The sequence below is a fragment of the Mobula birostris genome, chromosome 3, assembly GCF_030028105.1.
Source record: "Mobula birostris isolate sMobBir1 chromosome 3, sMobBir1.hap1, whole genome shotgun sequence".
Lineage (NCBI taxonomy): Eukaryota > Metazoa > Chordata > Chondrichthyes > Myliobatiformes > Myliobatidae > Mobula > Mobula birostris.
In genome coordinates this window covers 178,254,760-178,281,546 of record NC_092372.1, presented here as the reverse complement: position 1 = coordinate 178,281,546, position 26,787 = coordinate 178,254,760, and the positions used below count along the sequence as shown (strand labels likewise).

The following is a 26,787-nucleotide window of genomic DNA, read 5'->3' as shown; positions in this document are numbered from 1 at the left end:
TATCTCTGGTTTGTCAACCCTCAACCTAATTTGCTATAGGGAAAAGACCTAGCCTATCATGTCTCTTCTGACAACTCGAGACCTACAATTGAGACAAATGTCCTTATGAATCTTCTGTGTCCTCTTAACCTTAATCATGTCTTTACTGTAGTATTGTGACCAAAACTTTACAGATCACTCTGTGTGGCTTAACCAATAGTTTATGACTGTAATGTCTTGTCCCAACTCTTGTATTCAATGCGTAAACTGATAAAGAGAAGCATGACATAAGTGGGAGAGCTTCTTTGTCCTTCTGTCTGCCTGTGTTGCCACTTTTGGGGAATATATACTTCTATCTCAAAGTTTCTCTATTCTACAACACTCCCCATGGCTTGCCTTTCACGATGTATGATCTGCCATGGGTTAACTTCCATAGTGTCACTTTACACTATGTGACTTAATTTCATCTGTCATTTCATCTGGCCTCTTTCCCAGTTGATCTATATCCTGTTGTAAACTTAGACAACTTTCTTCACTGTGCAGTATGCCACCAATTTCTTTTGTCATGCACAAACTTGCTTAACATCTTGTCAATGTTCTCATGAAAGTCATTAATAAGAGTGAGGAACAATAGAGGACCAAGCACTGATACCTATAAGCAGAGCACTGTCACAGGCCTCCAGTCTGGAAAAACAACCCTCTACCATCACCGACTGATTCCTTGCACCAAGCTTTTATCCAGTTCTGTCCAGCTCACCCCTGATCCCAACTGTTCTGACCTTCCAGGCCAGCAACTGGCAAGATGTATCCTTTCTTTCAGAGTCCTTTCTAATAACTTTTCCACCACTGAGGTAAGACTCACCAGCCTGTAGTTCTTTGTCTCATCCGACTTAAAGTCACAATATTAGTCCTCCAGTATCTCATTTGTGGATGCTGAAGGTCCACCAATCCTATCCCTTGCTTTCCACAATTTTCACTGATCAGGCTGCATGAACTATTCACCTATATGCATTTCAGGAGCTCCTGACCTCTCCCATTGTAATGTTGATGTGCTCCAGGATATCACAGCTCCCTTACCTGTCTGCACTAGCTTCAAGCCCTTCTCCATGAGGAGTATTCATTGAAGACCTTGCCCATTTCACAAGTTCTATACATAGATTACTGAGCTACCTTTAGGAGACCAGTTTTCTTCCTAACTACCTGTTGTGACTGTGATCAAAGTTGCTGGAGAGACACTGGTTATATAGAAGTTTTTATTTATCATAATAAGCCGGCATTTTTCTCGAGATCTTTTCGATATAGTCCCACAGATTCAAAATTTTATCATGTTTTTATACTCTTAAGATCAAAGGTAATAGGTGATTCAATACAATTTCAACAGTTACAAAGATTGTTTATTTCAATACTTTGGGTTGATTGTGCTTCATTTGACTGCATATCTACAGTGGGAGACGTCTCTGAATGCCTTTGCTGGGACAAAGTAATTCACACAGATTTTTTTAGAACTTTTTGGGGACAGAGATGCCAAAAACCCAAAATTAATGTTGTTTATGGATTTTTCCGATTACACAAATATCCCAACTATTGATATATCAGCTGTTTGATGTGCTAAGTGATAATATCAATCTGGTCTGCAAGTTTCTTTGAACTTGTTCGGAATGGTGCAAATAAGTTAGCCATGCTGCCCTGTTAACTTAACCTAGTGTCTTAATTTGCATAAGAGAATGTCTCATGGCCATTTCAATTTGCAAACCAAATCTCCTAGTCTTTGGGCCAATCTGTGTTCCACACGGTATTGTTTGTTTGGAAAGGCGTGCTTTTAACTTCAATTTACTGTTTACAATTTACATTAGGAACTGAAGACTGGTTCTTATTTGAATTAATACCAGCTAAGTTCACATAACTACAGAATACTCCCTAATATGCCCTCCTCTTGGCCCCTGGACAGAAATCTGGAAGCCAGGAAGCCAATCTTTAAGAAGGATCTAATTATGTATGGCAGCAAAAATGCCCTTCCCTTTGGATCCCCTCCCCAATTACTAACCTATCATGCAGCTACGGGGATCAGGGGGTATGGAGGGAAGGCTGGTGCAGGGTTCTGAGTTGGATGATCAGCCATGATCATAATAAATGGCGGTGCAGGCTCGAAGGGCCGAATGGCCTACTCCTGCACCTATTTTCTATGTTTCTATATGTCTCTATGTGGACCTACATCTACACTATCATTCCCAACAGGCTATCTACAAGATGCTAAGTAGACATGGCAATAAAATGTTTCAGAAACTTGTTGAAATGCTCTTCTTGAATACTTTCGCTCTCTCAACATCAACCTGTCTTTAAAATGCAACTTTTCCATTCATATGCTTGTTGCCTCCTTCCCTGCTGGCCCACTGCAGTTCAATCACATCCTTATCTTCACTCATTCAATCTCTGATAGCTAGAACTATTAACAGTGGCTATCAGTAGTTACTCTGTGGACAGGGTCACAAGTGAGGTAACTTAATTTCAGGTTTACAGGCAACGTTTCACACTCCGTGCCTTAAGAAAAGATTGTCAGAATTATCTGACAGATGTCTCGGTCCCTTTTGAAAGATGTGTAGGAGGTTTTAGGGTGGTTCCTATTTGAACAGCTGCAAAGACCTCCCCCCAGTGGCACCCCTCCCAGAATGTACTTTCGATTGCTGGCCTAGCTACTGAAAGGGCCCAGCTCATTTGCGTCCACTCCCCCATTCAGGTTGGGGTGGCTACCTGCAGACGCTGTGTGCAATTTCTTCTTTTTCTAGGTCTGCCTGACCACTGTTGTTGTGTAGCTGGATGTCTCTGCCGTAACTGGGATCCCTTCCCAGCTATTTTCTCACTGTCTTTTTATTCTGATTTTTATAACTGATCATCTACCAGCCTTCATTTCAAAGTACAAGAAGATTGTGTCATCTGTCCCTGGATTGTCCAACCCTGAGTACACCTCATACGCTTGATATTTTTGAGTCTGAGGCCTCCGTCGGCCAGAGTTGACCATGGATATTGCATCCTAGCTGTCTAGATGCGCGAGCCTGGGCAGTACGATATGGCGAGCAAATTGTTGCCCGTGTAGCAAACTCTCCTTCTCGACGCAGCTGATGAACCCAAAGGAATGACAGAGACTGATACAGTTTGGTACCAGCAGTGTCGCAGGAGTTGCCAGTCAGCATTGAACTCAATGTAGGGCAGTGTTAAGGACTCCAGTTCCAGACTTTTTTCTCTTGGGGTTTACTCCCAAAGCCTTCCCTGTGAGTGGGTATAGCCGCGAGGCAGCGGAGGTTTGAGCTCAGAGCTTTCCTTCTAGATGAGCTGCCAACCACGGCTGACGAGCCCTGTCTGCCTGAAGTGACTGGTTTCAAGGTGCCAGTAACCCGCCTTTGCCCTTTTCCTGCCAGTAGAAATGGTTTGGCCGGGCTTAGTAACTAAGCCACATGTGAAGGCCAGGAGCTGGACTTGGTTGTCAGAGGCTACTTGAGGTGGACGGCATTGGGAGTATTTAATAGGTAGTGAGAGCTTGTCCCCATTGCTTTCTCTGGTTATAACAACCTTGAGTATATTTACACTCTGCATCATCCATGGCAGGTCATCAGCTCTCTGAACCCACTGACATTTTCATTCCTTGCCTGGTCTCACCTCCTGCTAGTCGCTGCCTCACTTCCCCCAAAAAGAAGTGATACTGTCCTTGTTATTGGCGTTCCTACTAGTTGCCCACGTATCATTCTGCACCACCTGAGCCATACCGTCCCGCATATTCCTCGCGCATTTCACTTTTACCAACATGTGTATATCTTTGGGGTGTACCTGGTGAATTTCAATCATTGCTTTGAGGTTGCACCGGAATTCTGAATTCCCACAAACAACTTTAAGTGAGGAAGACGCTGACAAAGTGCTCTGTTTCTATTAGTGTACAGACATTATGTGTTCATCTGTACTGGTACTAGGACTCAATATATTGGGAAAAAGTCAGACAATATAATAACATGATGTAATCCTTATTTTAGTCAGTCAATAACAAAGATAACAGACTATTGATCCAATAACTGTTCATAAGCATTTAATGGGCGTTGCACACTCTGAACTTGTCAGCATGTGTGTGAAATACAAAGGATGAATTGTGCTCAGGAAATTGCTGGCCCAATTTTCTGACTGGTGTGATTTCAGTAGGAAAAATCATTTTGTTTTTGCATGATGTCCATAGGAAAGAAAAGTTGAAATGGACCCATTTTCTAAGTAGTTGAAGCACATAGATGACAGACAGACCTATTGATTGAAATAAGTAATTCACTGAAATTATGAGCTGTGGTAAAACCATAAAGAAGGCTAATTAAACTTCATACTTTATGAATTTGGGTCAAGGTGCAGGAACAAAAGGTTAATACACTATAGGGTGCTTGAAGGAGAGAGCGAACAAACTAAAGACTTTCTCTCAGTAGGAGCAGAGGTTGAGGGGAGACTTGATTTATAATTCTATAAATTTCAGAGGCATAGAGTAGAAAGCTAATGCAGTTTTCCCGGGATTTAAATGACCAGTGCTAGAGGGTATGTACTTGAGGTGAGAGGGGGGGAAAGTTTAAAGAAGGTTGTGCATGACAAGTTTTTTTTTGCACAGTAGTGGGTGCCTGGAATGTGCTGCCAGGGCTAATGCATATAGAAACATAGAAAATAGGTGCAGGAGTAGGCCATTCAGCCCTTTGAGCCTGCACCGCCATTCAGTATGATCATGGCTGATCATCCAACTCAGAACCCTGTACCAGCCTTCCCTCCATACCCCCGATCCCTTTAGCCACAAGGGCCATATCTAACTCCCTCTTAAATATAGCCAATGAACTGGCCTCAACTGTTTCCTGTGGCAGAGAATTCCACAGATTCACCACTCTGTGTGAAGAAGTTTTTCCTAATCTCGGTCCTAAAAGGCTTCCCCTTTATCCTCAAACTGTGACCCCTCGTTCTGGACTTCCCCAACATCGGGAACAATCTTCCTGCATCTAGCCTGTCCAATCCCTTTAGGATTTTATACGTTTCAATCAGATCCCCCCTCAATCTTCTAAATTCCAACGAGTATAAGCCTAGTTCATCCAGTCTTTCATCATATGAAAGTCCTGCCATCCCAGGAATCAATCTGGTGAACCTTCTTTGTACTCCCTCCATGGCAAGGATGTCTTTCCTCAGATTAGGGCAGCAGTTCCCAACCACCGGGCCGCGGACCGGTACCGGGTCGCAGAGCATGTGCTACCGGGCCGCGAGGAAACGATATGATTTGGCGATATGAGTCAGCTGCACCTTTCCTCATTCCCTGTCACGCCCACTGTTGAGCTTGAACGCACGCGAGTTCATTACCCACGCGTATCCATGTCCGCGCGGGAAGGAAATCAACTCCTCCAGCTTGCAAATGACGACGGGCTTAAAAGTATGTTTGACATAACATCTCTGCCGGCATTCTGGGTCAAAGTCAAGGCTGAATATCCTGAGATAGACACGAAAGCACTGAAAACGTTTCTTCCATTTCCAACATATCTCTGCAATGAATGCAACAAAAATGAAATTGCGGAATAGACTGGACATAAGGAACCCGCTTCGAGTATCACTGTCTCCCATCACCCCTCGATAGGACCGTGTTGTTGCAGGGAAACAAGCCCAGGTCTTCCACTGATGCAGCGATATTGGTGTGTTGCAATGATTTTATATGTTCATACAGGGAAAATACGTGCTGTGTGTTTAATATCCAAACGTTACTTAAATACTATGATGCTATTCACAGACTTCTATAACCATATAACAATTACAGCATGGAAACAGGCGATCTCGCCCCTTCTAGTCCGTGCCGAACGCGACTCTCACCTAGTCCCACTGACCTGCACTCAACCCATAACCCTCCATTCCTTTCCTGTCCATATACCTATCCAATTTTTCCTTAAGTGATAATATCAAACATGCCTCTACCACTTCTACTGGAATTTCGTTCAACACTTACTTCAAGCTCTCCTGATAATTGACTTATCACTATCTTCATGCGAGGAAAATATGCGCTGTGTGTTTAATATTAATTTCGTTAGATAAACCGTTTTAGAAATGAAATTGAATGTATTAGCTACTTAATCACCTGTAATCCGGTCGTGATTAACACTCCGCCCCACCCCCCCCGAACAGAATCGCCAAAAACGATTTGTAGGGAGAAATAGGCAGGTACATGCGCAAGTCACGCATGCGCGCTGGTGCCCGCGCAAGGCTTCATGTTCATTGTAGTCTCAATCTGGGTAAACAACGTATTTGAATGCTACTCTTGTCCGTTGGCAACCCTACCCGTCCCTCCCACCCCGGGTTGGCCGGTCCGCAAGAATATTGTCAATACTAAACCGGTCCGCAATGCAAAAAAGGTTGGGGACTCCTGGATTAGGGGACCAAAACTGCACACAATACTCCAGGTGTGGTCTCACCAAGGCCTTGTACAACTGCAGTAGTACCTCCCTGCTCCTATACTCGAATCCTCTCGCTATAAATGCCAGCATACCATTCGCCTTTTTCACCGCCTGCTGTACCTGCATGCCCACTTTCAATGACTGGTGTATAATGACACCCAGGTCTCGTTGCACCTCCCCTTTTCCTAATCGGCCACCATTCAGATAATAATCTGTTTTCCTGTTTTTGCCACCAAAGTGGATAACTTCACATTTATCCACATTAAATTGCATCTGTCATGAATTTGCCCACTCACCTAACCTATCCAAGTCACCCTGCATCCTCTTAGTATCCTCCTCACAGCTAACACTGCCGCCCAGCTTCATGTCATCTGCAAACTTGGAGATGCTGCATTTAATTCCCTCATCCAAGTCATTAATATATATTGTAAACAACTGGGGTCCCAGCACTGAGCCTTGCGGTACCCCACTAATCACTGCCTGCCATTCTGAAAAGGTCCCGTTTATTCCCACTCTTTGCTTCCTGTCTGCCAACCAATTCTCTATCCACATCAATACTTTACTCCCAATACCGTGTGCTTTAAGTTTGCACACTAATCTCCTGTGTGGGACCTTGTCAAAAGCCTTTTAAAAATCCAAATATACCACATCCACTGGTTCTCCCCTATCCACTCTACTAGTTACATCCTCAAAAAATTCTATGAGATTCGTCAGACATGATTTTCCTTTCACAAATCCATGCTGACTTTGTCCGATGATTTCACCGCTTTCCAAATGTGCTGTTATCACATCTTTGATAACTGACTCTAGCAGTTTCCCCACCACCGATGTTAGGCTAACCAGTCTATAATTCCCCAGTTTCTCTCTCCCTCCTTTTTTAAAAAGTGGGGTTACATTAGCCACCCTCCAATCCTCAGGAACTAGTCCAGAATCTAAAGAGTTTTGAAAAATTATCACTAATGCATCCACTATTTCTTGGGCTACTTCCTTAAGCACTCTGGGATGCAGACCATCTGGCCCTGGGGATTTATCTGCCTTTAATCCCTTCAATTTACCTAACACCACTTCCCTACTAACATGTATTTCCCTCAGTTCCTCCATCTCACTGGACCCTCTGTCCCCTACTATTTCCGGAAGATTAATTATGTCCTCCTTAGTGAAGACAGAACCAATGTAATTATTCAATTGGTCTGCCATGTCCTTGCTCCCCATAATCAATTCACCTGTTTCTGTCTGTAGGGGACCTACATGGGCTAAAGGGCCTGTGCTGTTCAATATACCATGATGTTCAATATCCATATGTTTTTCTCCTGACATTAGTCACCAAATCTGATATATTGATAACTGCCTAAGGAAGGCTTGGAATGTGGTAAAAGCTTTTAATATGGTCACACAAGTCTGATGACATAACTACTAATTATTTTGAATTCTGAGCCATTTTTGAAAAAAATGAATGAAATGAAAAAACAACTTTTAATGTAGAGTATATCCAGTGGATGGTGTCTGGAGACAGACTGCCAATGTTTATCTTTTATAAACGTACTGACTCTCATAGTTATCTTGACTACACCTCTTCTCACCCTGTCACTTGTAAATATGTTATTTCCTTTTCTCATTTCCTTCATCTCCACCACATCTGTTCTCAGGACAAAGCTTTCCATTCCAGAACATCTGAGATGTCCTTCAAAGAACAGGGTTTCCCTTCCTCTACCATCGATGCTGCCTTCACCTGTGTCTCCTCCATTTCCCAGACATCTGCCCTTGCCCTACCTTCAAGCCTCTGTAAAAGGGATAGTGTTCCCCTTGTCCGTGCCCACCGCCCCACAAGCCTCCATATTCAGCAAACTATTGTCTACAACTTCCACCTTCTTCAACGGGATCCTATCACAAGGAACATTTTCCCCTCTTCCACCCCACCCCCAACTCATCACTTTCCTTAGGGATTACTCTCTACATGATTACTTTATTCACTCAGCCCTCCCTGCTGATCTCCTTTCTGGCACTTATTCTTAGAAACAGGACAAGTACTATATCTTCCCCTAAACCATCTTCCTAACCATCATTCAGGGCCCTAAATGGTCCTTCCAGGTGAGGCAACATTTTACCTGAGAGCCTGTCAGAGCATCTGGTGCTCCTGGCGCAGCCTCCTCTACATCAGTGAGACCCGATGTAGGTTGGGGGACTGCTTTATCAAACATTTTTGCTCTCTCTGTACAAAAGGTGCGGTTTTGCAGTGGCCATGCAGTTTAATTCCACTTCCCGTTTCAACATGTCAGTCCACGGCCTCCTCTACTGCCACGATGAGGCCTTTTTTAGATTGGAGGAATAACACTTCATATTGTGTCTCCATAGCCTCTAATCCGGTGGCATGAATATTAATTTCACTAACTGCTGGTAATTTTAACCCCCTTACCCTGCTCTCCTTTTCTCCCCATTCTAGCTCCCTTCTCTTCTCACCTGCCTATCACCTCCCTCAGGTGATACTCCTCCTTCTCCTTCTCTCACAGTCCAATCTCCTTTCCTCTCATCCTCCTTTTTTAGCCCTTCACCTCTACCAAGGTATCACCTCCCAGGTTTCCATATCATTCCCCCCTCCCCGACCCCTCACCTAGGTGTCACCTATCACTTACCAGTTTGTACTCTTTCCCTCCCCCCACCTTATTCTGGTTTCCTCCTCTTTCATTTCCAGCCCTGCTGAAGGTTCTCGGCTCGAAACATCGACTGTTTACTCCTCTCCACAGATGCTGCCTGATCTGCTGAGTTCCTCCAGCATTCTGTGTGTGTTGCTCTGGATTTCCAGCAACTGAATGTCTTCTGTTTATGAATATATATCCATCTTATTTTGATATTGTAACATTTCCTTCACAGTTAATGACAGGATTTATACATTATTCTTATTTAGTTTCGCTATGCGGATGGTAGAGACAAGCTGTTGATGGTGCTGGGTGGTATTACTGCCATGATTCATGGCACTGCCTTACCTCTCATGGTCATAGTGTTCGGAGATATGACTGACGGCTTTGTTCATCATGGACAAAATGTTACAGGTAAGTAAATATACAGCTCTTCCTTAGAAAACATTGTAATCTGAATAATTTAAATAGCATTTGCAGGGTTTTGGGCAGGAAGTGGAGGAAAAGACTGAATTTTTTTTTTGTAGATGAAACATTCACTTATAGTTGTGACTTTCCAGATTTGAGAGATCACACAGAACTATTCCAGATTTTGTACAGTAAAATGTATCCTTTTATGCACACCAGGACATACTTATTTCTGTTGCTGGTATTAACCTCTGAGAGAAAAGCAGCCTCTTGGTGTACTCTTTTTACCATGCTGAGAACCAAATATCCAAATGAATTTAATTTCTCCAGTTGCCTTTGTGGCATTTGAACTCTTTTGGGGGGGGGGGGGGGAATTGATGGTCCAGAACTCTGGATACTATAGCCATAATTTTACCATCATGCCACTGTTTCCCTGAGATATTGCCATGGAGTCTTTTGACAGTGAGTCGAAAAACATGCTGCACTCTCAGAATGATGCTGGAATATTAAACTCAAACAGTGTGCTTCATTCTCTGGACTAGGATTTTAACTTCCAGTCTTTTGATTCAGATATGACTATTGATCATTGACCTTTTGTATCAGGTGGTAAAACATGAATATGAGCATAATTAGATACTTGCATCATGTTCACAATGTGAGCAAAGGTTACAGTAAGTAATGCAACTTAATTTTTATGACTCATAACTTCCCCTTGTGACCTGATTGTGAGCGGAGGTGGCTGATTTAATTCCAAACTAGCTGTAACATTCTGGTATAGAAAGGGGAAGAAAGTGATTTCTTTTGTTCTAGCATTTCCTTTCAATATCACCATAGAGGGTCATTAGAATCACATGAAAATTCATCACTAGAAATTGACCCAAGATATTTCAATGACATTGACCTGTGAAAATTTTACGTCTCAGCGCCACTTCTCAGCACTGAGCTTTTGTCATGCTAAGCAATCATGGCAGGGACTAGCACAGTGCAGGCATGAGAAAATCTCAAAAGGGATTCATGATTGTGAAACCCAAGATGGGAGTAAATTATAATCTTCACCTCTGTGCAGTAATCTGGTGATCCATTGATCTTCACAGAACCCACTAATTTATAATCCATAGACCAAAAGACACAGGAGCAGAAATCAGCCATACAGTCCATTGCATCTGTTCCACCATTCTATCATGGTTGGTTTATTATCCTTCACAACCTCATTCTCCTGCCTTCTCCTCGTAATCTTACTAATCCTTTACTCTATACATCTGAAAAAAAACTTCTGGTACCTTTTCTGCTTACATTCATATCTTATTGCTTTTTTAATTTCCTTATTGCATTTTTTTTTAAAGAAGGTTCCCACTAATATATGCTTTTATGCTGTCTTTGACTTCCGTTGTCAGCCATAGTTGCTGCCTCCTCCCTTTAGAATACTACTTCTTTGGGATGAATCTATCCTGTACCATCCAAGTTGTTCCCAGTATCTCCAGATATTGTTATCCTGCTGTCATCCTGCTAGTGTCCCCTTCCAATCATCTTTGGCCAGCTCCTCTCTCGTGCCTCTGTAATTTCTTTTATTCCTCTGTGATACCGATATAATTGACTTTAGCTTATCCCTCTCGAACTGCAGGGTGAATTCACTCATATTATGTTCATTGACTCCTAAGGATTCCTTCATCTTAAAGTCCCTAATCAAATCTGATTCATTATACAACACTCAAACCAGAATTGCTTTTTCCTGAGTGAGCTCAAGCTGATCTAAAAATTCATCTCATAGAAACATAGAAAACCTACAGCACAATACAGGCCCTTCGGCCCACAATGCTGTGCTGAACATGTACTTACTTTAGAAATTACCTAGGGTTACCCATAGCCCTCTATTTTTCTAAGCCCCATGTACCTACCCAAGAGTCTCTTAAAAGACCCAATTGTATCTGCCTCCACATCTCATGGGCATTCTTCAAATTGTTCTCCTGGGATCCAGCACCAATCTGATTTTCCCAATCTTACCTGCATATTGAAATCCCCCATGATTATCATAACATTGTGCTTTTTCCATGCTTTTCTATCTCCTCACACCCTGGCTACTGTTTGGAGACCTGTATGTAATACTTATCAGGGTTTGTTTTTTTTACCCTTGCAGTTTTTAACTCAGTCCTCAAGGATTCTACACCTACCAGTCCTATGTCCCTTTCTGAGGATTTGATTTCAATTTTTCCCAGCAGAGCCATCCCACCCTTTCTGCCTACCTGCTTGTCTTTCCAATACAATATGTATCCTTGGATGTTAAGCTCCCAACTGTCAGCTCCAACTCAGTGATCCCCACAATGTCATACCTGCCAATTTCTAACTGTGCTACAAAATCATCTACCTTATTCCATACAATCCACTTACTTCAACAGGATAAAATTGGCAAGTTCTCTAAAAGGTAAGTCATCAGGTATGCAGACTACATGCTCAGATGGCAAAGGTAAAAATACATCCCAACTATGTAATGACAATATAAATCCATATTTAGCAAATCAGGGAAAGGTAAATAGGAATTTAGCAATCCCCACAGTCAGCAAATGGAATTTGCTTGCTGGGTAAAATGAGTGTGGAAATCCAAAATTACTGCAGCTGTATAATCATAATATATAAGAATAGAATTGGGCTCTTCAACCCATTCAAGACTGCTTCACTATTCACTCAAGCTGATTTTCATTTTCGGCCTTGCTCTCCTATGTTCTCCCTGTAATTCTTAACCCTTCTACCAATAGGGGATGTTGGAAGATGTTTTGACATAATAAGAACATAAGAATTAAGCTCAGGGATTATCTAAATGGCTCATCAATTCTGCCGGTTGTTCATCTCAATCATGGCTAATTTTCTCCCTCGGCTCCATTTTCCTAAACCATCCCCATGGAACTCTAGAAGATGCAACACCTTGTACCTCTCCCCTTCCCAGCATCCAGGAAGCCAAACATTCCTTCCACCTTCCAGGAAGTGTAGCGATTTCCCTTCCACTTCTTCCAATCTAGCATACTATGAAGGCTGATGACTCAGGGATTGCAGGCCCCAAGTATTTTTGCATTTTTTTTCTAATTATTTTAGAAACATGGAGTTATGCAGCACAGAAACAAGCCATGCGACTCAACTCGTCCACGTCAACCAAGGTGCCTAGCTGAGCTGGTCCCATTTGCCTGCTTTTGGCTCATTTTCTTCTGTACCTTTCCTATCCATGAACCTGTCCAAATGTTATTTGAAGGTGTCTCCTAAACATTTTAGTTGAACAACAAAAGATGATGTCAATACCATCACTATCAAATGCTGCTGTCATAAAGTTCACTTGATTACCATGTCTCCTGTTGACTGAACTGCCCTATTTAACGCATGTGACTGATCGCCTGTTGAACACCATAGTTTTACTTAGATCATCAGGCCATATCACGGATCATTTGGCACAATCAGATTTCACAGTATTATTAACAGAGATCCAAGAGAATGTGACAGATTGTTTTAAAAAAAATTGATCAGGACTTAAAAAGTGGCCCTACAGTAGCAAACAAAGTGTAACATTTGACAGAAATTTTAATAAGTGGAAGGTTGTTTACATCCATGTTCTGTGAGGCTCCTAATTAGGCCTTTACTCTTTAGAGTATATATAAGGTATTTGGACACAAAGTGTGAGCTTGAGTTAAGAAAGAAGCATACAAATCAGCCTGATGGGGAATGATAAAGGCTTTAGGAAAATATCAATGGATTGGTTAAGTGCAAAACTGTGCTTAAAGCTCAAGACCTTTCTTTACTGGACGCTTTTGACCCTAGAATAGTTTCTCAAACCACTGGAAATAAGCCACCATTTCTGTGTCCAATCCACTGGAAGAATAAATGAACCAACATCAGTATCCTCTCCAATCACTGGGGCACTAATTACTCTTGGTTATCTCCAATGGGCAGTGCAGCTCAACACCAGATCCCTGAAAAGGACATTCTACCCAACTACTATCAGTAAGAAGCTAGCAGCTGGACAGTGGAAATAATTCTTTCATTCTCTTAAAGCCTCCTGATAAAAAGTAATATGCCTACTAACTTGTGGAAATTTCTGTCACATAACTGGTCAAAATGAAGGTTGTGTCATTGACAACCTCGAGCCCATTCATCAACAGCATACAGAAGTCTACTATAAATAGGAAGAAATACAGCAGCTCCCCAACTACCTGCCTTCAGCCCCAGCAGCTGAATGATCCCTAACTACACTATAAACTACTTTGATCTATGTGATTCTATGTTTTTATCACACTTATGTCAACATTTTTGATAATTCTATACCAATTTCAACCTTGTTCATGTTCTGCTGCTGGAGCAGGGAGCCTCTTGAGGTGCGAAAATTAAGAAATTGAAACAGAAAAGGAAAATAATGTCACCTTCTTTTACTCCACTGCCTCACACTCCTTTACAGGAGTTTCCTTCGATGCCTGGAACTTAGTTTTTCTCAATAAGCTTAAATAATGTTGTTCAAAGTTCAAAGTAAATTTATTAACAAAGTACATATATATCACCATATACAACCTTGAGTTTCATTTCCTTGCAAGCATACTTAATAAGTACATAATAGAAAAATAACCATAATAGAATCAATGAAAGACTGCACCAACTTGGGTATTCAACCACTGTGCAAAAGACAACAAACTGTCCAAATACAAAAAGGAAGAAAGAATAATAATGATAAATAAATAAGCAATAAATAATGAGCTTTACCCATGATCGACGTGGCTGTATCTATCACTTTTTGTAGGATTTTCCGTTTAGGAGCATCATAGCGCTTACACATTGAGCTGATTTTGTGAATGTGTTTATTATCAGAGTACATACATGTCGCCACATACAACCCTGTGATTCTTCTTCCTGCGGGTACACTTGACAAATCTATAGAACAGTACCTGTAAACAAGATCAATGAACAACAAACTGTGCAAGTGCAGATATAAGTAAACAGCAATAAATAACAAGAGCATGAAATAACAAGATAGAGAGTCCTTCAAGTGAGTGGTTGTGGGAACACCAGAAAAAGAATGAGCGTAGTTATCCCCTTTTGTTCAAAAGGATGATTGAGGGGTAATAACCATTTCTGAGCCTGGTGCCTTGAGTCCTGAGGGACTGGTACCTTCTACCTGGTGGCAGCAGTGAGAAACCAGCATGGCCTGGATGCACACATACATGTTGTCCCTGTAGATACTCGAGCTGTAAAATATTGTGTATTCTGTTCTTTCAATGTTGATCTCACTTCATATTCATTTGAAGATGACTTCCGTTCCTGCTGTTAATTGCAAAATATCCTTTCCAGGAAATTTAACACTGAATGTAACCATTGATCTCACAGAAACATTGGAGGAACAGATGACAAGGTACATAACATTTAAAAGAGTGTTATATTTATTTTGTTTTAATTGCTATTATCACTCTGTTTGACTTCGACTGATGACATACAGTTCTTTTTTAATTATTACAGAATTGCAATTAATTAGAATTAATATGTGTCTGAAGTTATTCACTGCCCATCAACTCTAATATTAATTTTAAAGAGATATTTTAGGATCATGCATTATTAACTTGGTCTGCCAGATCTAAATGGAAAGTAAAAGTATAACTTGAAAGAAAATTTGATTTTGATTTTTTTTAATATAGTTTTACAAAAAGCATATTGATGATCATTTTAAGCACTAATATAAGAGTATGTCCTGGCTGGTCCCTTACTCCAGAAGCATAACACTGTAGAGGAAATGTGTATAGCAAATGTTAGTTAACAAGGAGAGAGGTAAGTTTCAATTTTGGCACCAGGTTGGTAACCTGCTTGAGTTTATTTATCAATAAAACCCATCTGATTTTAATTGTATTAATTTAAGTGGGATAAAAGAAGAGTTGTACTACAAAGGACAATAAGTCCATTTCATTATGTCACAATTCAGGTTGCAGAGTGGATGGCATTAGAAACTGTACTACACAGAAATCTAATGATTGATTAATGGCTTTGAACTTCTTCAGCCTTGACACATTTATTTAAACTGAAAACAGAAGAAAACAACTAGAAGTTAACACCAGCAGGTTCATTGAGCTTCTCCTGCTGTTGTGAAGACCTACTGCCAGAATTTACTTCTGATATAATTTTTCTTCTTTCCAGATTTGCTTATTACTATGTAGCAATAGGTGGAGGTGTTTTGGTAACAAGCTTTATGCAGGTTGCCTTTTGGTCACTGGCAGCAGCAAGGCAGACAAAGAAGATAAGAAAGGAATTTTTTCATGCTGTATTACGTCAAGAAATGGGATGGTTTGATGTAAATGACACTGCAGAGATCAACACCCGACTAACAGAGTAAGTGATCACAAATGCATGCTTTGATTATTTTTCATTGATACTGCATGTTGGAAGTGACCATTATTGGCAAGGCCAGAATTCAATGCTCATCTGCAATTATCTTTGATACTATGGAGTGGATTCTCCTTGTTAAACTGCAGCAAATCTTTTGGAAAAGGAACTTCTGTTGGGTGTTCACAGTATTCAGCAGAAGGAGGATCACTCAAGATGATGTACGACTTGGGAGGAACTTTCAGGCATTGGCTTTCATAAGTCCTGCAGCCCGTTCCCTCAGAACTTGAGTCTGTGGGGTACTTGCAAGCCTTAGCAAGTTGATGGCATCCAATTTATGGATGTAGCATTCTACCATTTGGTGGTAAAAGGAGGAGATGGTTAAGATGTTAGATGTTGGATGGAGTGCCAAACAAGTGGGCTGCTTTATTGTAGATGGTATCGAACTTCTTGAGTGTTGCTGATTCTACACTCAACTGGACATGTGATTAATATTCCATACAATCCTGAAGTGCCCAATGAGTACAGTGGAAAGAGTATGTGGAGTCACAAAGGAAGCTACTGTACACGTTTCTGGAGACTCAAGAGTCTCAAACACTTCTTTGCTTTTTAAACCACAATATAAATTTTGACCAATGGTGACCACCATTATCTCACAAATGCAGGACTGGAGATTGTTGGTACCTGTAAATGGCAAGGGGCAATGATTGCATTCTCCTTTGTTGGAGATGGTTATTGTGTGGCATAAATACTATATGTCACTTACCAGTATCTGCCTGAATGCTGTTCAGATCCTGTTACGTAACAATATAGACTGTTATTATCTGTGGAGTTATGAATGGTATTGAACCATTTTTACCCCATAATGGAGAAACAGTGCCAAAAGTATCTAAGGGGGTCCTCAGGGTTTCAAGCGATTGACCTCGAACAACCAATATCCTTTCATGGCATGGAATGCCTCCAAGCTGAAGCAGATTTGAAATCAATTGCCATTGGCTTCAATTTTGATAGAGGCTCCTTTTGGAATTCTGATATTTTACTGCTTAACATTATCAATAACGTACACTATTGTTACTTATTGAGGCTGATCAGGCAGCATTCACTCAGATTGGATTTGATCTACTTTTTATACTGTTGGATTGATGCTACAGTAGAACATGTTGATAAATGGTCATAGTTTTTGGAGGCCAATGATTTCATCTGGAGTATATTGCTGCAGAAATTTCACACAGTGGAATCTGATGCATTCAGCCTTTTTGTGATAACCAATGAGATAAACTGATTAGAAAAACAGAGGGCTATTGGTAACCTGAGGTAATTTCTAAAGTAAGTATAGGCTCATCACATTATTGTAGGCCAAAGGGCCTGTATGGTGCTGTAGTTTTTCTATGTTTCTATAAATTGAAATACCTGAACACTAATTTTTGTAGTCAGGAGGTTAGAAGGAAGTCAAGATGGACTACCAGTTAAAGCTGATTGAAAGCATTTCAATCTTGACACCTAAATCACAAACAAGCAAGAGATAACACCAGCAGGTCCATTGAGTCACTCCCCTGATGTTGTGCAACTTCTGTGCATCTTAATTCCCAAATGATCTTCACAGCAGGAACTGTCTTTACATTAACCTTGGTGAAATACAATTCTGCAACTTCTGCAGGGTTCAGTGATGATCTCCAAGTCCGACTCTCTGTTATGTTTGAAAAGTCAGCTTGCTCTCAGTTCTGTCACTTCTTCCCTGACATTATGTTCTGAGCTTAGTCATGAATATCATTATATATAAAGCCGCAGGAATCCTATGTCATTTATAAGTGACCAAGTTTTATGCAAATTATTCTCTATTTATCTACATACCAACGCAGGTTAGCATTTTATTTTATTTCTAATTATATGCAAATTTCTTGACAATATTTTAATATATATAACAGTCTGGAGAGTCTTTATTGGTTCATACACTATAACATGCAGGTTGATCTGTTAATTAGCTACTGTAAATTGGTCCTGGTGTGTAGGTGAGTGCTGGAATCTGGGGCAATTGATATGAATGTTCGCTGATGAGGTTACAGGGTAAATTATTGGGATAAAGGGATTACATGGTGAGCCAGTATAGAAATGATGGGCCAAATTGGTCTCCTTTTGAGGTATATTGTATGGAAATATGAAATAATACTCCGGTCTCTGTTTTGCCCCATACCCTTAAACACATAACCTTATGTGCTACACTCATTTCTTTGGTGTTAAACCTATCCACGTGCATACATTTTGTTGCTCTGAATTAAGTAGCATGTGTCAGATGAAGGCCTAAATCCCTTTTGTTGTCAAATCAGTCTGTAAGATATTCCACACAGTTAATATTCTAATACCCACCACATGAAATATAAAATCTGATAGCCCTCCACACTATCCACAACACCCCCAACCTTTGTGTCATCAGTAAATTTACTGATCCATCCCTCCACTTACTCATCTGGGTCATTTATAAAAATCACTAAGAGAAGGGGTCCCAGAACAGATCCTTGAGGGACACCAGAGGTCACCAAACTCCATGCAGAATATGACCCTTCTACAACCACTCTTTGCCTTCTGTGGGCAAGCCAGTTCTGGATCCACAAAGCAATGTCCCCTTGGATCCCATGCCTCCTTACTTTCTCAACAAGTCTTGCATGGGGTACCTTATCAAATAGCCTTGATGAAATCCGTATACACTACATCTACTGATCTACCTTCATCAATGTGTTTAGTCGCATCCTCAAAAAATGCAATCAGGCTCCTAAAGCACGACCTGCCTTTGACAAAGCCATGCTGACTATTCCTAATCATATTATGCTTGTCCAAATGTTCATAAATCCTGCCTCTCAGGATCTTTTCCATCAACTTACCAACCACTGAAGTAAGTCTATGATTTCTTGAGCTATCTCTACTCCCTTTCTTGAATAAGGCAAAAACATCTGCAACCCTCTTTAATTTATTAATGAACATTACAGAGTACAAATCTTGAACTTAACCCTTCAGGTCATTATTAGTAAATTGCCATAACTGTTATCATTAATATAGAACTTCAATCTGAATGATTATCTAACTGAAAATTTTCCTGTTATTACTTATGTAGATATAAATATAGATCAAATATAGATGCAAATGAAGGCATAGTAAGTTGACTCCATTCAATTTCATTTACAAATTTAGAAATTCCCCCTCTGAAGTTCAGTTTAATTAAACAAGCTACTATCTTGTTTTTGTTTTTAAGATGTCAGTTTGAAATCCTCAAATGAGACCTCTAACAAGGTGTCTCTAATGATTCCTCCATGGAAATTTGCTCAAATAATGCCAGGCCAATCAGCTTGCAATTTTTGCTGCTTTGTTTGGTTCACTGTATTAGTTTAGTACCATTTGTGTTTGTGCTGACATACCCACTTGTTGTATGAAGTCTACAATACCAACAGTTCAAGCCGGAGGCTCACCATCATTTCCTTAGATTGATCTGGAAATGGGCATTAATTATCTGTCTTGCAATGCATGACAATGTCCTGAACGTGAATAAGGAAAATAGTTTTGTTTGTTTATACAACTTATTTAATTAAGACCAATTAGAGGACACTGATGTTACGTACTGGAACTGGGTCCGATGCCGGCAGTGATTCACTTTCAATAAAATAATGGGCCCCTGAACCAAGTTGCTGTTTCCATTGATCATTCTCTTGCACTGTGCATCAGGTAGACACTTTCTCCAATTTTAGTCACAGAATGAGGTTGAGAAAGAATTTCAACAATTATTTTTAATTTCCAAATGATTTGTTGTTTCCCTCTGGAGTGTTTGCTTCATCCAAGCAATCACGTGTAGTTTAGGTGGGGGTGGATTATGTATATGTTTTGATGCATAAGACATTGGCTATGTGACTGGGTGTGCCTGTGTAGCTTGTCAATTCCATTTTTGTTCAAATGTTTACACTTCAAATTGGGATAGTGATGTTTGATGCTGAAATAAATTAGCAGATTCTGAGGATAATCCCTTGGAGGCTATTATTTTTTCTTTTCTTTCTTTTTCAATCTTTTAATTTCAACATCATAAACATTACAGAAAATAGATACAGAGCAATTGGGATTACATTATTGATAATTAGTTTATACAAGTATAAACTCAATTGACACATAATTAATGAGCCTCCCAAAATCTCACAAAGTACAAATATAGTATGGGAAAAATATAAAGTGAAAATACAAAAACGTCATGAAAAAAAAATATATATACACCCCAATAGGAAAAAAAAACTCATCTGAACCAACTAGAAGAAAACTAAACTAAAGAAAAAAAAAAGAAAAAGAATGGGCTATTATGATACCTCAGATAAAACCAATAGTGTCATTAACTCCGCTCCTCTCCCCATATATTGAAGTAACAAAATAGAATTGGAAAGGGTCAAATTACATTATGTGAAAGTACTGAATAAATGGTCTCCAAATCTCTTCAAATTTAATCAATGGGTCATAAATGATGCTTCTAATTTTTTCTAAATTTAAACAAGATATAGTTTGAAAAAACCATTGAAATGTAGTAGGAGGATTAAACTCTTTCCAATTCAATAGTATGGATCTTCTAGCCATTAGAGTAACAAAAGCAATCATCCAACAAGCTGAGGAGGTCAGATGACGTTGTTCTATCATTGGTAAACCAAAGATTGCAGTAATAGGATGAGATTGTAGATCAATATTCAAAACAGTTGAGATAATATCAAAGATGTTATCCCAATATTTCTTCAGCAAAGGACATGACCAAAACATATGAGTTAATGAAGCAATCTCAGAATGACATTGATCACATACAGGATTTATATGAGAGTAATAACGGCTAATTTATCCTTGGACATATGAGCTCTGTGTACTACTTTAAACTGTATCAACGCATGTTTAGCGCATATAGAGGAAGAATTAACTAATTGAAAATTTTTTTGCAGTTTCTCTGTAGGTAAAGTAAGCTTAAATTCCCTTTCCCAGTCATTCTAAATTGTATTTGATATATCTGGATTTATTTTCATAATCATATTATAAATGCTATTGAACCTTTCTGAAAAGGATCTAAATCTAAAATTTTTTCCATCATATCAGTTGAATATGAAATCAGAAAGGTAGTAAGAACAGTATTTAAAAAGTTTCTAATCTGTAACTATCTAAAGAAATGGGATCTAGGTAAATTATATTTATTAGATAATTGTTCAAAACACATGAAACAATTATCCAAAAATAAATCAGAAAATCATATTATACCTTTTGTTTTCCAGACCAGATATACTTGATCCAAAAAAGAGGGTTAAAAAAGAAAGTTGGTTACAATAGGGCTTGCTAAAATAAATTGATTCAATCCAAAAAATTTTCAAAACTGAAACCATACTCGAAGAGTATATTTAACTATTGGGTTATCCATTTGTTTGTCCAATTTAGAAAAATCCAAGAGAAGCGGGGTCCCTAGAATAGAACCCAGGGAAAACCCTGAAGCAGATTTACATTCAAGATTAACCCATTGTGGACTTGAAACTGTGTCCAAATTCCATGTCCAGGATTTTAAATAACAAATGTTAATTGCCCAGTAATAAAATCTATAATTCGGCAATACTAAACTACCCTCCTTTTTCGGCTTCTGTAAGTATCTTTTACCTAGTCTAGGATTTTTATTCTGCCATATGTATGAAGAAATTTTTGAATCAAACGTTATCAAAAAAGGATTTCAGGATAAAAATTGGCAATACTTGAAATAAATATAGAAACTTGGGTAAAATAATCATCTTAACAGCGTTGATCCGACCAATTAATGAAAAAGACATTGGTGACCATTTAGTAAACAAACCTTTAATCTGATCAAATAAAGGTAAAAAAAAAATTAACTTTTAATAAATCCTTATGCTTCTTGGTGATTTTTACTCCTAAGTAAGTAATCAGTAACTAATCTAAATGGTAAGCATTTATAATTTGGAACCTACATATTTAACGGAAAAAGTTCACTCTTTTTAAGATTCACTTTGTAGCCAGAAAATCTACTAAACTTAGCCAACAAAGATAAAATTGCAGGAATGGATTTCTCTGGGTCAGAAATGTATAATAATAAATCATCTGCATGTAATGATAACTTATGTATCTCATTCCTACGAATAATAGCAAAAATATTTGGTGAATCTCGGATAGCGATTGCTAAAGGTTCTAGAGCGATATCAAATAATAAAGAAAGGACAACCCTGCCTAGTACCACGAAATAATCGAAAAAAGGAAGATCTTTGATTATTAGTCAAAATCGAAAGTAAAGGAGTATGATATATCAATTTAATCCAGGATATAAATATTGGACTGAAATTAAACTTCTCACGCGTACTGAATAAATATGGCTATTCAACTTCGTCAAAGGCCTTCTCAGCATCTAATGAAATGACACATTCTGGAGTTCTAAGTGAAGGAGTATAAACAATATTCATTAATCTCCTAATATTGAAAGATGAATAACTATTTTTAATAAATCCTGTTTGATCCACAGAAATAATTTGAGGTAATACCTTTTCTAACCTACATGTTAATATTTTTAAAAAATCTTAGAATCTACATTCAATAAGGATATCGATCTATATGATGCACATTCAGTAGGATCCTTTTTTTTAAATTAGGGAAATAGAGGCTCCATAAAATGATTGTGCTAATTTACCTATACTAATTGCATCTTTAAAAACTCTACACAAACGAGGGGAAAGAATAGAAGAGAAAGACTTGAACAAAAATTCTACTGTATAGCCATCTGGACCGGGTGATTTGCCAGAATTCATTTTTTCATCTGTAATAGGTGTTGCTAACTTTAAACGTCCTTTGGGCATCAATTTCAGAAAGTTCAATTTCCTTGAAAAGTCATACATCTCATTGGGATCATGAGGAAATTCTGACTGATATAAAGATGTATAAAATTCTTGAAAAGATTTATTTATCTCATCATGATCAACTGTCAAAGTATAAGGTTTACGAATCTTAATTCTGTAATTTGACGTTTAACCGAAGCTGTTTTTGATTGATTAGCTAATAATTTACCTGATTTATCACTGTGTATATAAAACTCACTTCATTTTCATTAGTTGGTTTTCAATTGACGATGTTAAGAGTAAATTATGCTCCATTTGAAGTTCAACTCTTTGTTTGTAAAGCTCCTCATTAGGAGCAGTGGCATATTTTTTATCAATGTCTTTAATTTTATCAATCAACACAAGTATTTCATTCTTAATATGTTTTTTCAATCCAGCAGAGTAAGAAATAATCTGACCACAGATGTATTCTTTAAAAGTGTCCCATATAACACCACTGGAAATTTCATCCGTAGTATTTTAAAAAAAGTCGTCAATCTGATCCTTAATGAATTATTGGCTATTATTTTTAAATGGAGATGTTATTTCAAGTTATACCAGTGTAACCAGGTAAGAGAGGAAAATGACAGTGTGGGATAGAATATTAATCTCCAACTCTTCCAGACCTGTTCATGTAAACTAATAATGTCATGTAGTCAAGTAGATCTTGATGTTTCAAGACATTTAGGAATGGTCTTTATTGCACCTAACAAAAAATGTTTGCAAATACTATGTGGAAAATTGTGGGTGAAGCTTATTAAATATTAAACAATTTTCTGAAACTGCAGAATGTGCTATCATCTACTTGAGTGAAAAGCCTTTAGCGATGACCTAGAAGGGACCCAGGTCATCGCACAAGTAAGGATAAGTTTAGAAATTGAACAGTAAATAATGGGTCATTGTAGACTGGAGATGATGATCTTTTATTGTATTCTGTTTGCCTTTCAGTGATATTTCAAAAATAAGTGATGGAATTGGTGATAAAATAAGTATTCTCATACAAACGCTGACGACCTTCATAGCTGGCTTTGCAATTGGCTTTATTAAAGGTTGGAAACTGGCCCTGGTGATTTTGGCTGTGAGCCCAGTTCTGGGAATCTGTGCCATAATCTGGTCCAAGGTTAGTATGTTTATCTTAGTATTTTATTCATAACACATTCTTCCTATTCAGAATCTGCTGAATGTAATCAGTTTTAATGATCTATACAACACTGCATTTTTTCCACCTATCACTGTCAGTCATTTGCAAAGTCACAACCTGAAACACTCACCGTTGTTTGCCTCCACAGATGAGTTCCTTCAGCAGTGATTTTACTCCAGATTGCAACATTGACATTTCCTTGTGTCCCTTAATATCTATCACAGTTTCTCTTCCTTGATTTTCCAACACCACACATGTCCATGATGGAGAAGAAGCCCATTGGTGGGATTCAGTGGAAACTCCTTTGCAACAATGAAGAAACCTCCAGTTTCTCGTGCATCTCACTACTGACTGGGGTACTGGTTGATGAACAAGTTTCAGAGCAATAGAATCTTCTGTAACAGCTCCCAGCTTCTCACTTCATTCTTCATCCCCCGCCACCAGTTTCCCCCATCTTTCCAATTTCCCCCTCACCTGGCTTCACCTCACATCACCTGCCAGCTTGTATACTCTTCCCCCTCCCCTCACTTTCTTATTCTGGCTTTTACTCCTTCCTTTCCAGTTCTGATAAAGTGTTACAGCATGAAACGTCGACTCTTTATCCCTTTCCAAGGATGTGGCCTGACTTGTTGAGTTTCTCCAGCATTTCCCTACTAACATGTATTTCGCTCAGTTCCTCCATCTCACTGGACCCTCTGTCCCCTACTATTTCCAGAAGATTATTTATGTCCTCCTTAGTGAAGACAGAACCAAAGTAGTTATTCAATTGGTCTGCCATGTCCTTACTCCCCATAATCAATTCACCTGTTTCTGTCTTGGTGAGACCACACCTGGAGTATTGTGTGCAGTTCTGGTCTCCTAATCTGAGGAAAGACATCCTTGCCGTAGAGGGAGTACAAAGAAGGTTCACCAGATTGATTCCTGGGATGGCAGGGCTTTCATATGATGAAAGACTGGATCGACTAGGCTTATACTCGTTGGAATTTAGAAGATTGAGGGGGGGTCTTATTGAAACGTATAAAATCTTAAAGGGATTGGACAGGCTAGATGCAGGAAGATTGTTCCCGATGTTGGGAAAGTCCAGAATAAGGGGTCACAGTTTGAGGATAAAAGGGAAGCCTTTTAGGACCGAGATTAGGAAAAACTTCTTCCCACAGAGAGTGGTGAATCTGTGGAATTCTCTGCCACAGGAAACAGTTGAGGCCAGTTCATTGGCTATATTTAAGAGGGAGTTAGATATGGCTCTTGTGGCTAAAGGGAGCAGGGGGTATGGAGGGAAGGCTGGTACAGGGTTCTGAGTTGGTTGATCAGCCATGATCATACTGAATGGCAGTGCAGGCTCAAAGGGCCGAATGGCCTACTCCTGCACCTATTTTTTTATGTTTCTATTGTGTGTGTGTGTTGCTCTGGATTTCCCACATCTGCAGAATCTCGTGTTTATGACAATCAAATCATGTACTGTACTTGATGTTCATCATGTTAGGCAGCTGGTGTGTGGAAACTTGTTACCAGGTTCTGCCCATAAGTCAACAATTCACGCTCCAGCCTTTACTGTTTTAGATTGCCCATTGTGGACATTGAACCAGGAGGAAGTGAGGGGAAAATGCTGAGTGTAAATGTCATATTCATTAGTGCTCAGTCATGGAGCAACCTTTGGAAATGCAGTTGCTGTTGCCTGAAAGTACTGTACCTCAGGCACAACACTTCCTGTGCGCCCGCACACTGTTTCCTTGCCAATGGTTGCAATTCCAGCAAGCAGCTACTTTATGGCTTTTCCTCGACATCTAAAGCAGTTATAACGGTGTGCAATGTGGACATCACTGGTAATGCCCACATTCAATGTCCATCTCTAATTGTTGCTGAACTATGGAAACAATCAAAAATCAAATGCATTTGTAAGTGAGGAGTCACATTAGCCAGGAAGGATCACACACAAAGTGCTGGAGGAACTCAGCAGGCCAGGCAGTATCTATGGAAAAAAAGAGTACAGTCGATGTTTTGGTTCAGCCAGGAAGGATGATGGATTTCCTTGCTGGAAGAATATTAGTGAAACAGGTTTTTTTATAGCAATCTGCTAATTTCATATTTGCCATTATTGAGACTAACTTTAATTTTAGATTTACTTAAGTTTAATTAATATTCTCCACTTGCCATGGTGGATTGAAACTCATGTCACTTAGGAATTTGGAATTCTGGCCTCTGGACAAGTAATTTAGTTTGTACATTACCATATGGAAGGAGACAGTGAACAGCCTTGCTATATATGTTATGCACCCAACAACTCAGCAAGTCTGATATAGAACCTGACACCATTCTTGGGCTTATTGTGCACATCCTGTGTAAAAACAGTGTCTGGATTCTACATGAAGTTTGAGGGATAATAATTCCTGCAAAATTGCTTCTTATTGCACTCGATTCAACGTTGTTTCATTTAGGCCAACTGCCCACCAAAGAATGAAGGAAACATACACAGAATTCAATTCACAAGCAAGAGAGATCTGCAGATGCAGGCAGAATTCAATTGTAGCCTTTTTCTAGTAAGAATGTCTTTGTTTTTAGCAAGCCCTCAACATTTTGTTAAATAAGGGAGAAAAAAGCAGCACCTATTTCGTACTCAATTGTTAAACAATTGCATAAATATAAGTATGCCTATGGTAAAATAAATACAAATATATATCGAGATGCCCAGTCATCAAGACTCCCTCTTGGCCTCACTGTTGTAGCCCAAAGGAAAGCTTCTGAAGCAATATGTTTGGCACTAGCTTGGCTGCAGGAGCTGCTGGAAGGATGTTCAATGATGTCCAGCCACCTTAGGGGCTCCACACTGGATTGCTGTCTGGGTTTATTCCCATACCCTTCATCTCTCCCAAGGCTGCCCACAAGGCAGTGGAGCTATTTACCCATAGCTGGGGATCTGGTTCACGAGAACCAGGGCATGTCCACAGACTGGTGGGAATGCGTGCGAAGTGTGTAGGGGTCAGATCTCCTCCCTG

The 26,787-nt window shown here is 39.5% G+C and overlaps 1 protein-coding gene across 1 annotated transcript in view; it reads left to right on the top strand.

Moving 5' to 3' along the window:
• The window catches only part of abcb4 (ATP-binding cassette, sub-family B (MDR/TAP), member 4), a 129,211-nt gene that overhangs the window by 16,228 nt on the left and 86,196 nt on the right, over positions 1-26,787 (top strand). Inside the window, exons 4-7 of the mRNA XM_072253753.1 lie at positions 9,316-9,460; positions 14,771-14,831; positions 15,605-15,796; positions 23,602-23,773. Coding sequence (XP_072109854.1) covers positions 9,316-9,460; positions 14,771-14,831; positions 15,605-15,796; positions 23,602-23,773 — 570 coding nt within the window. The remainder of the gene's footprint in view (positions 1-9,315; positions 9,461-14,770; positions 14,832-15,604; positions 15,797-23,601; positions 23,774-26,787) is intronic.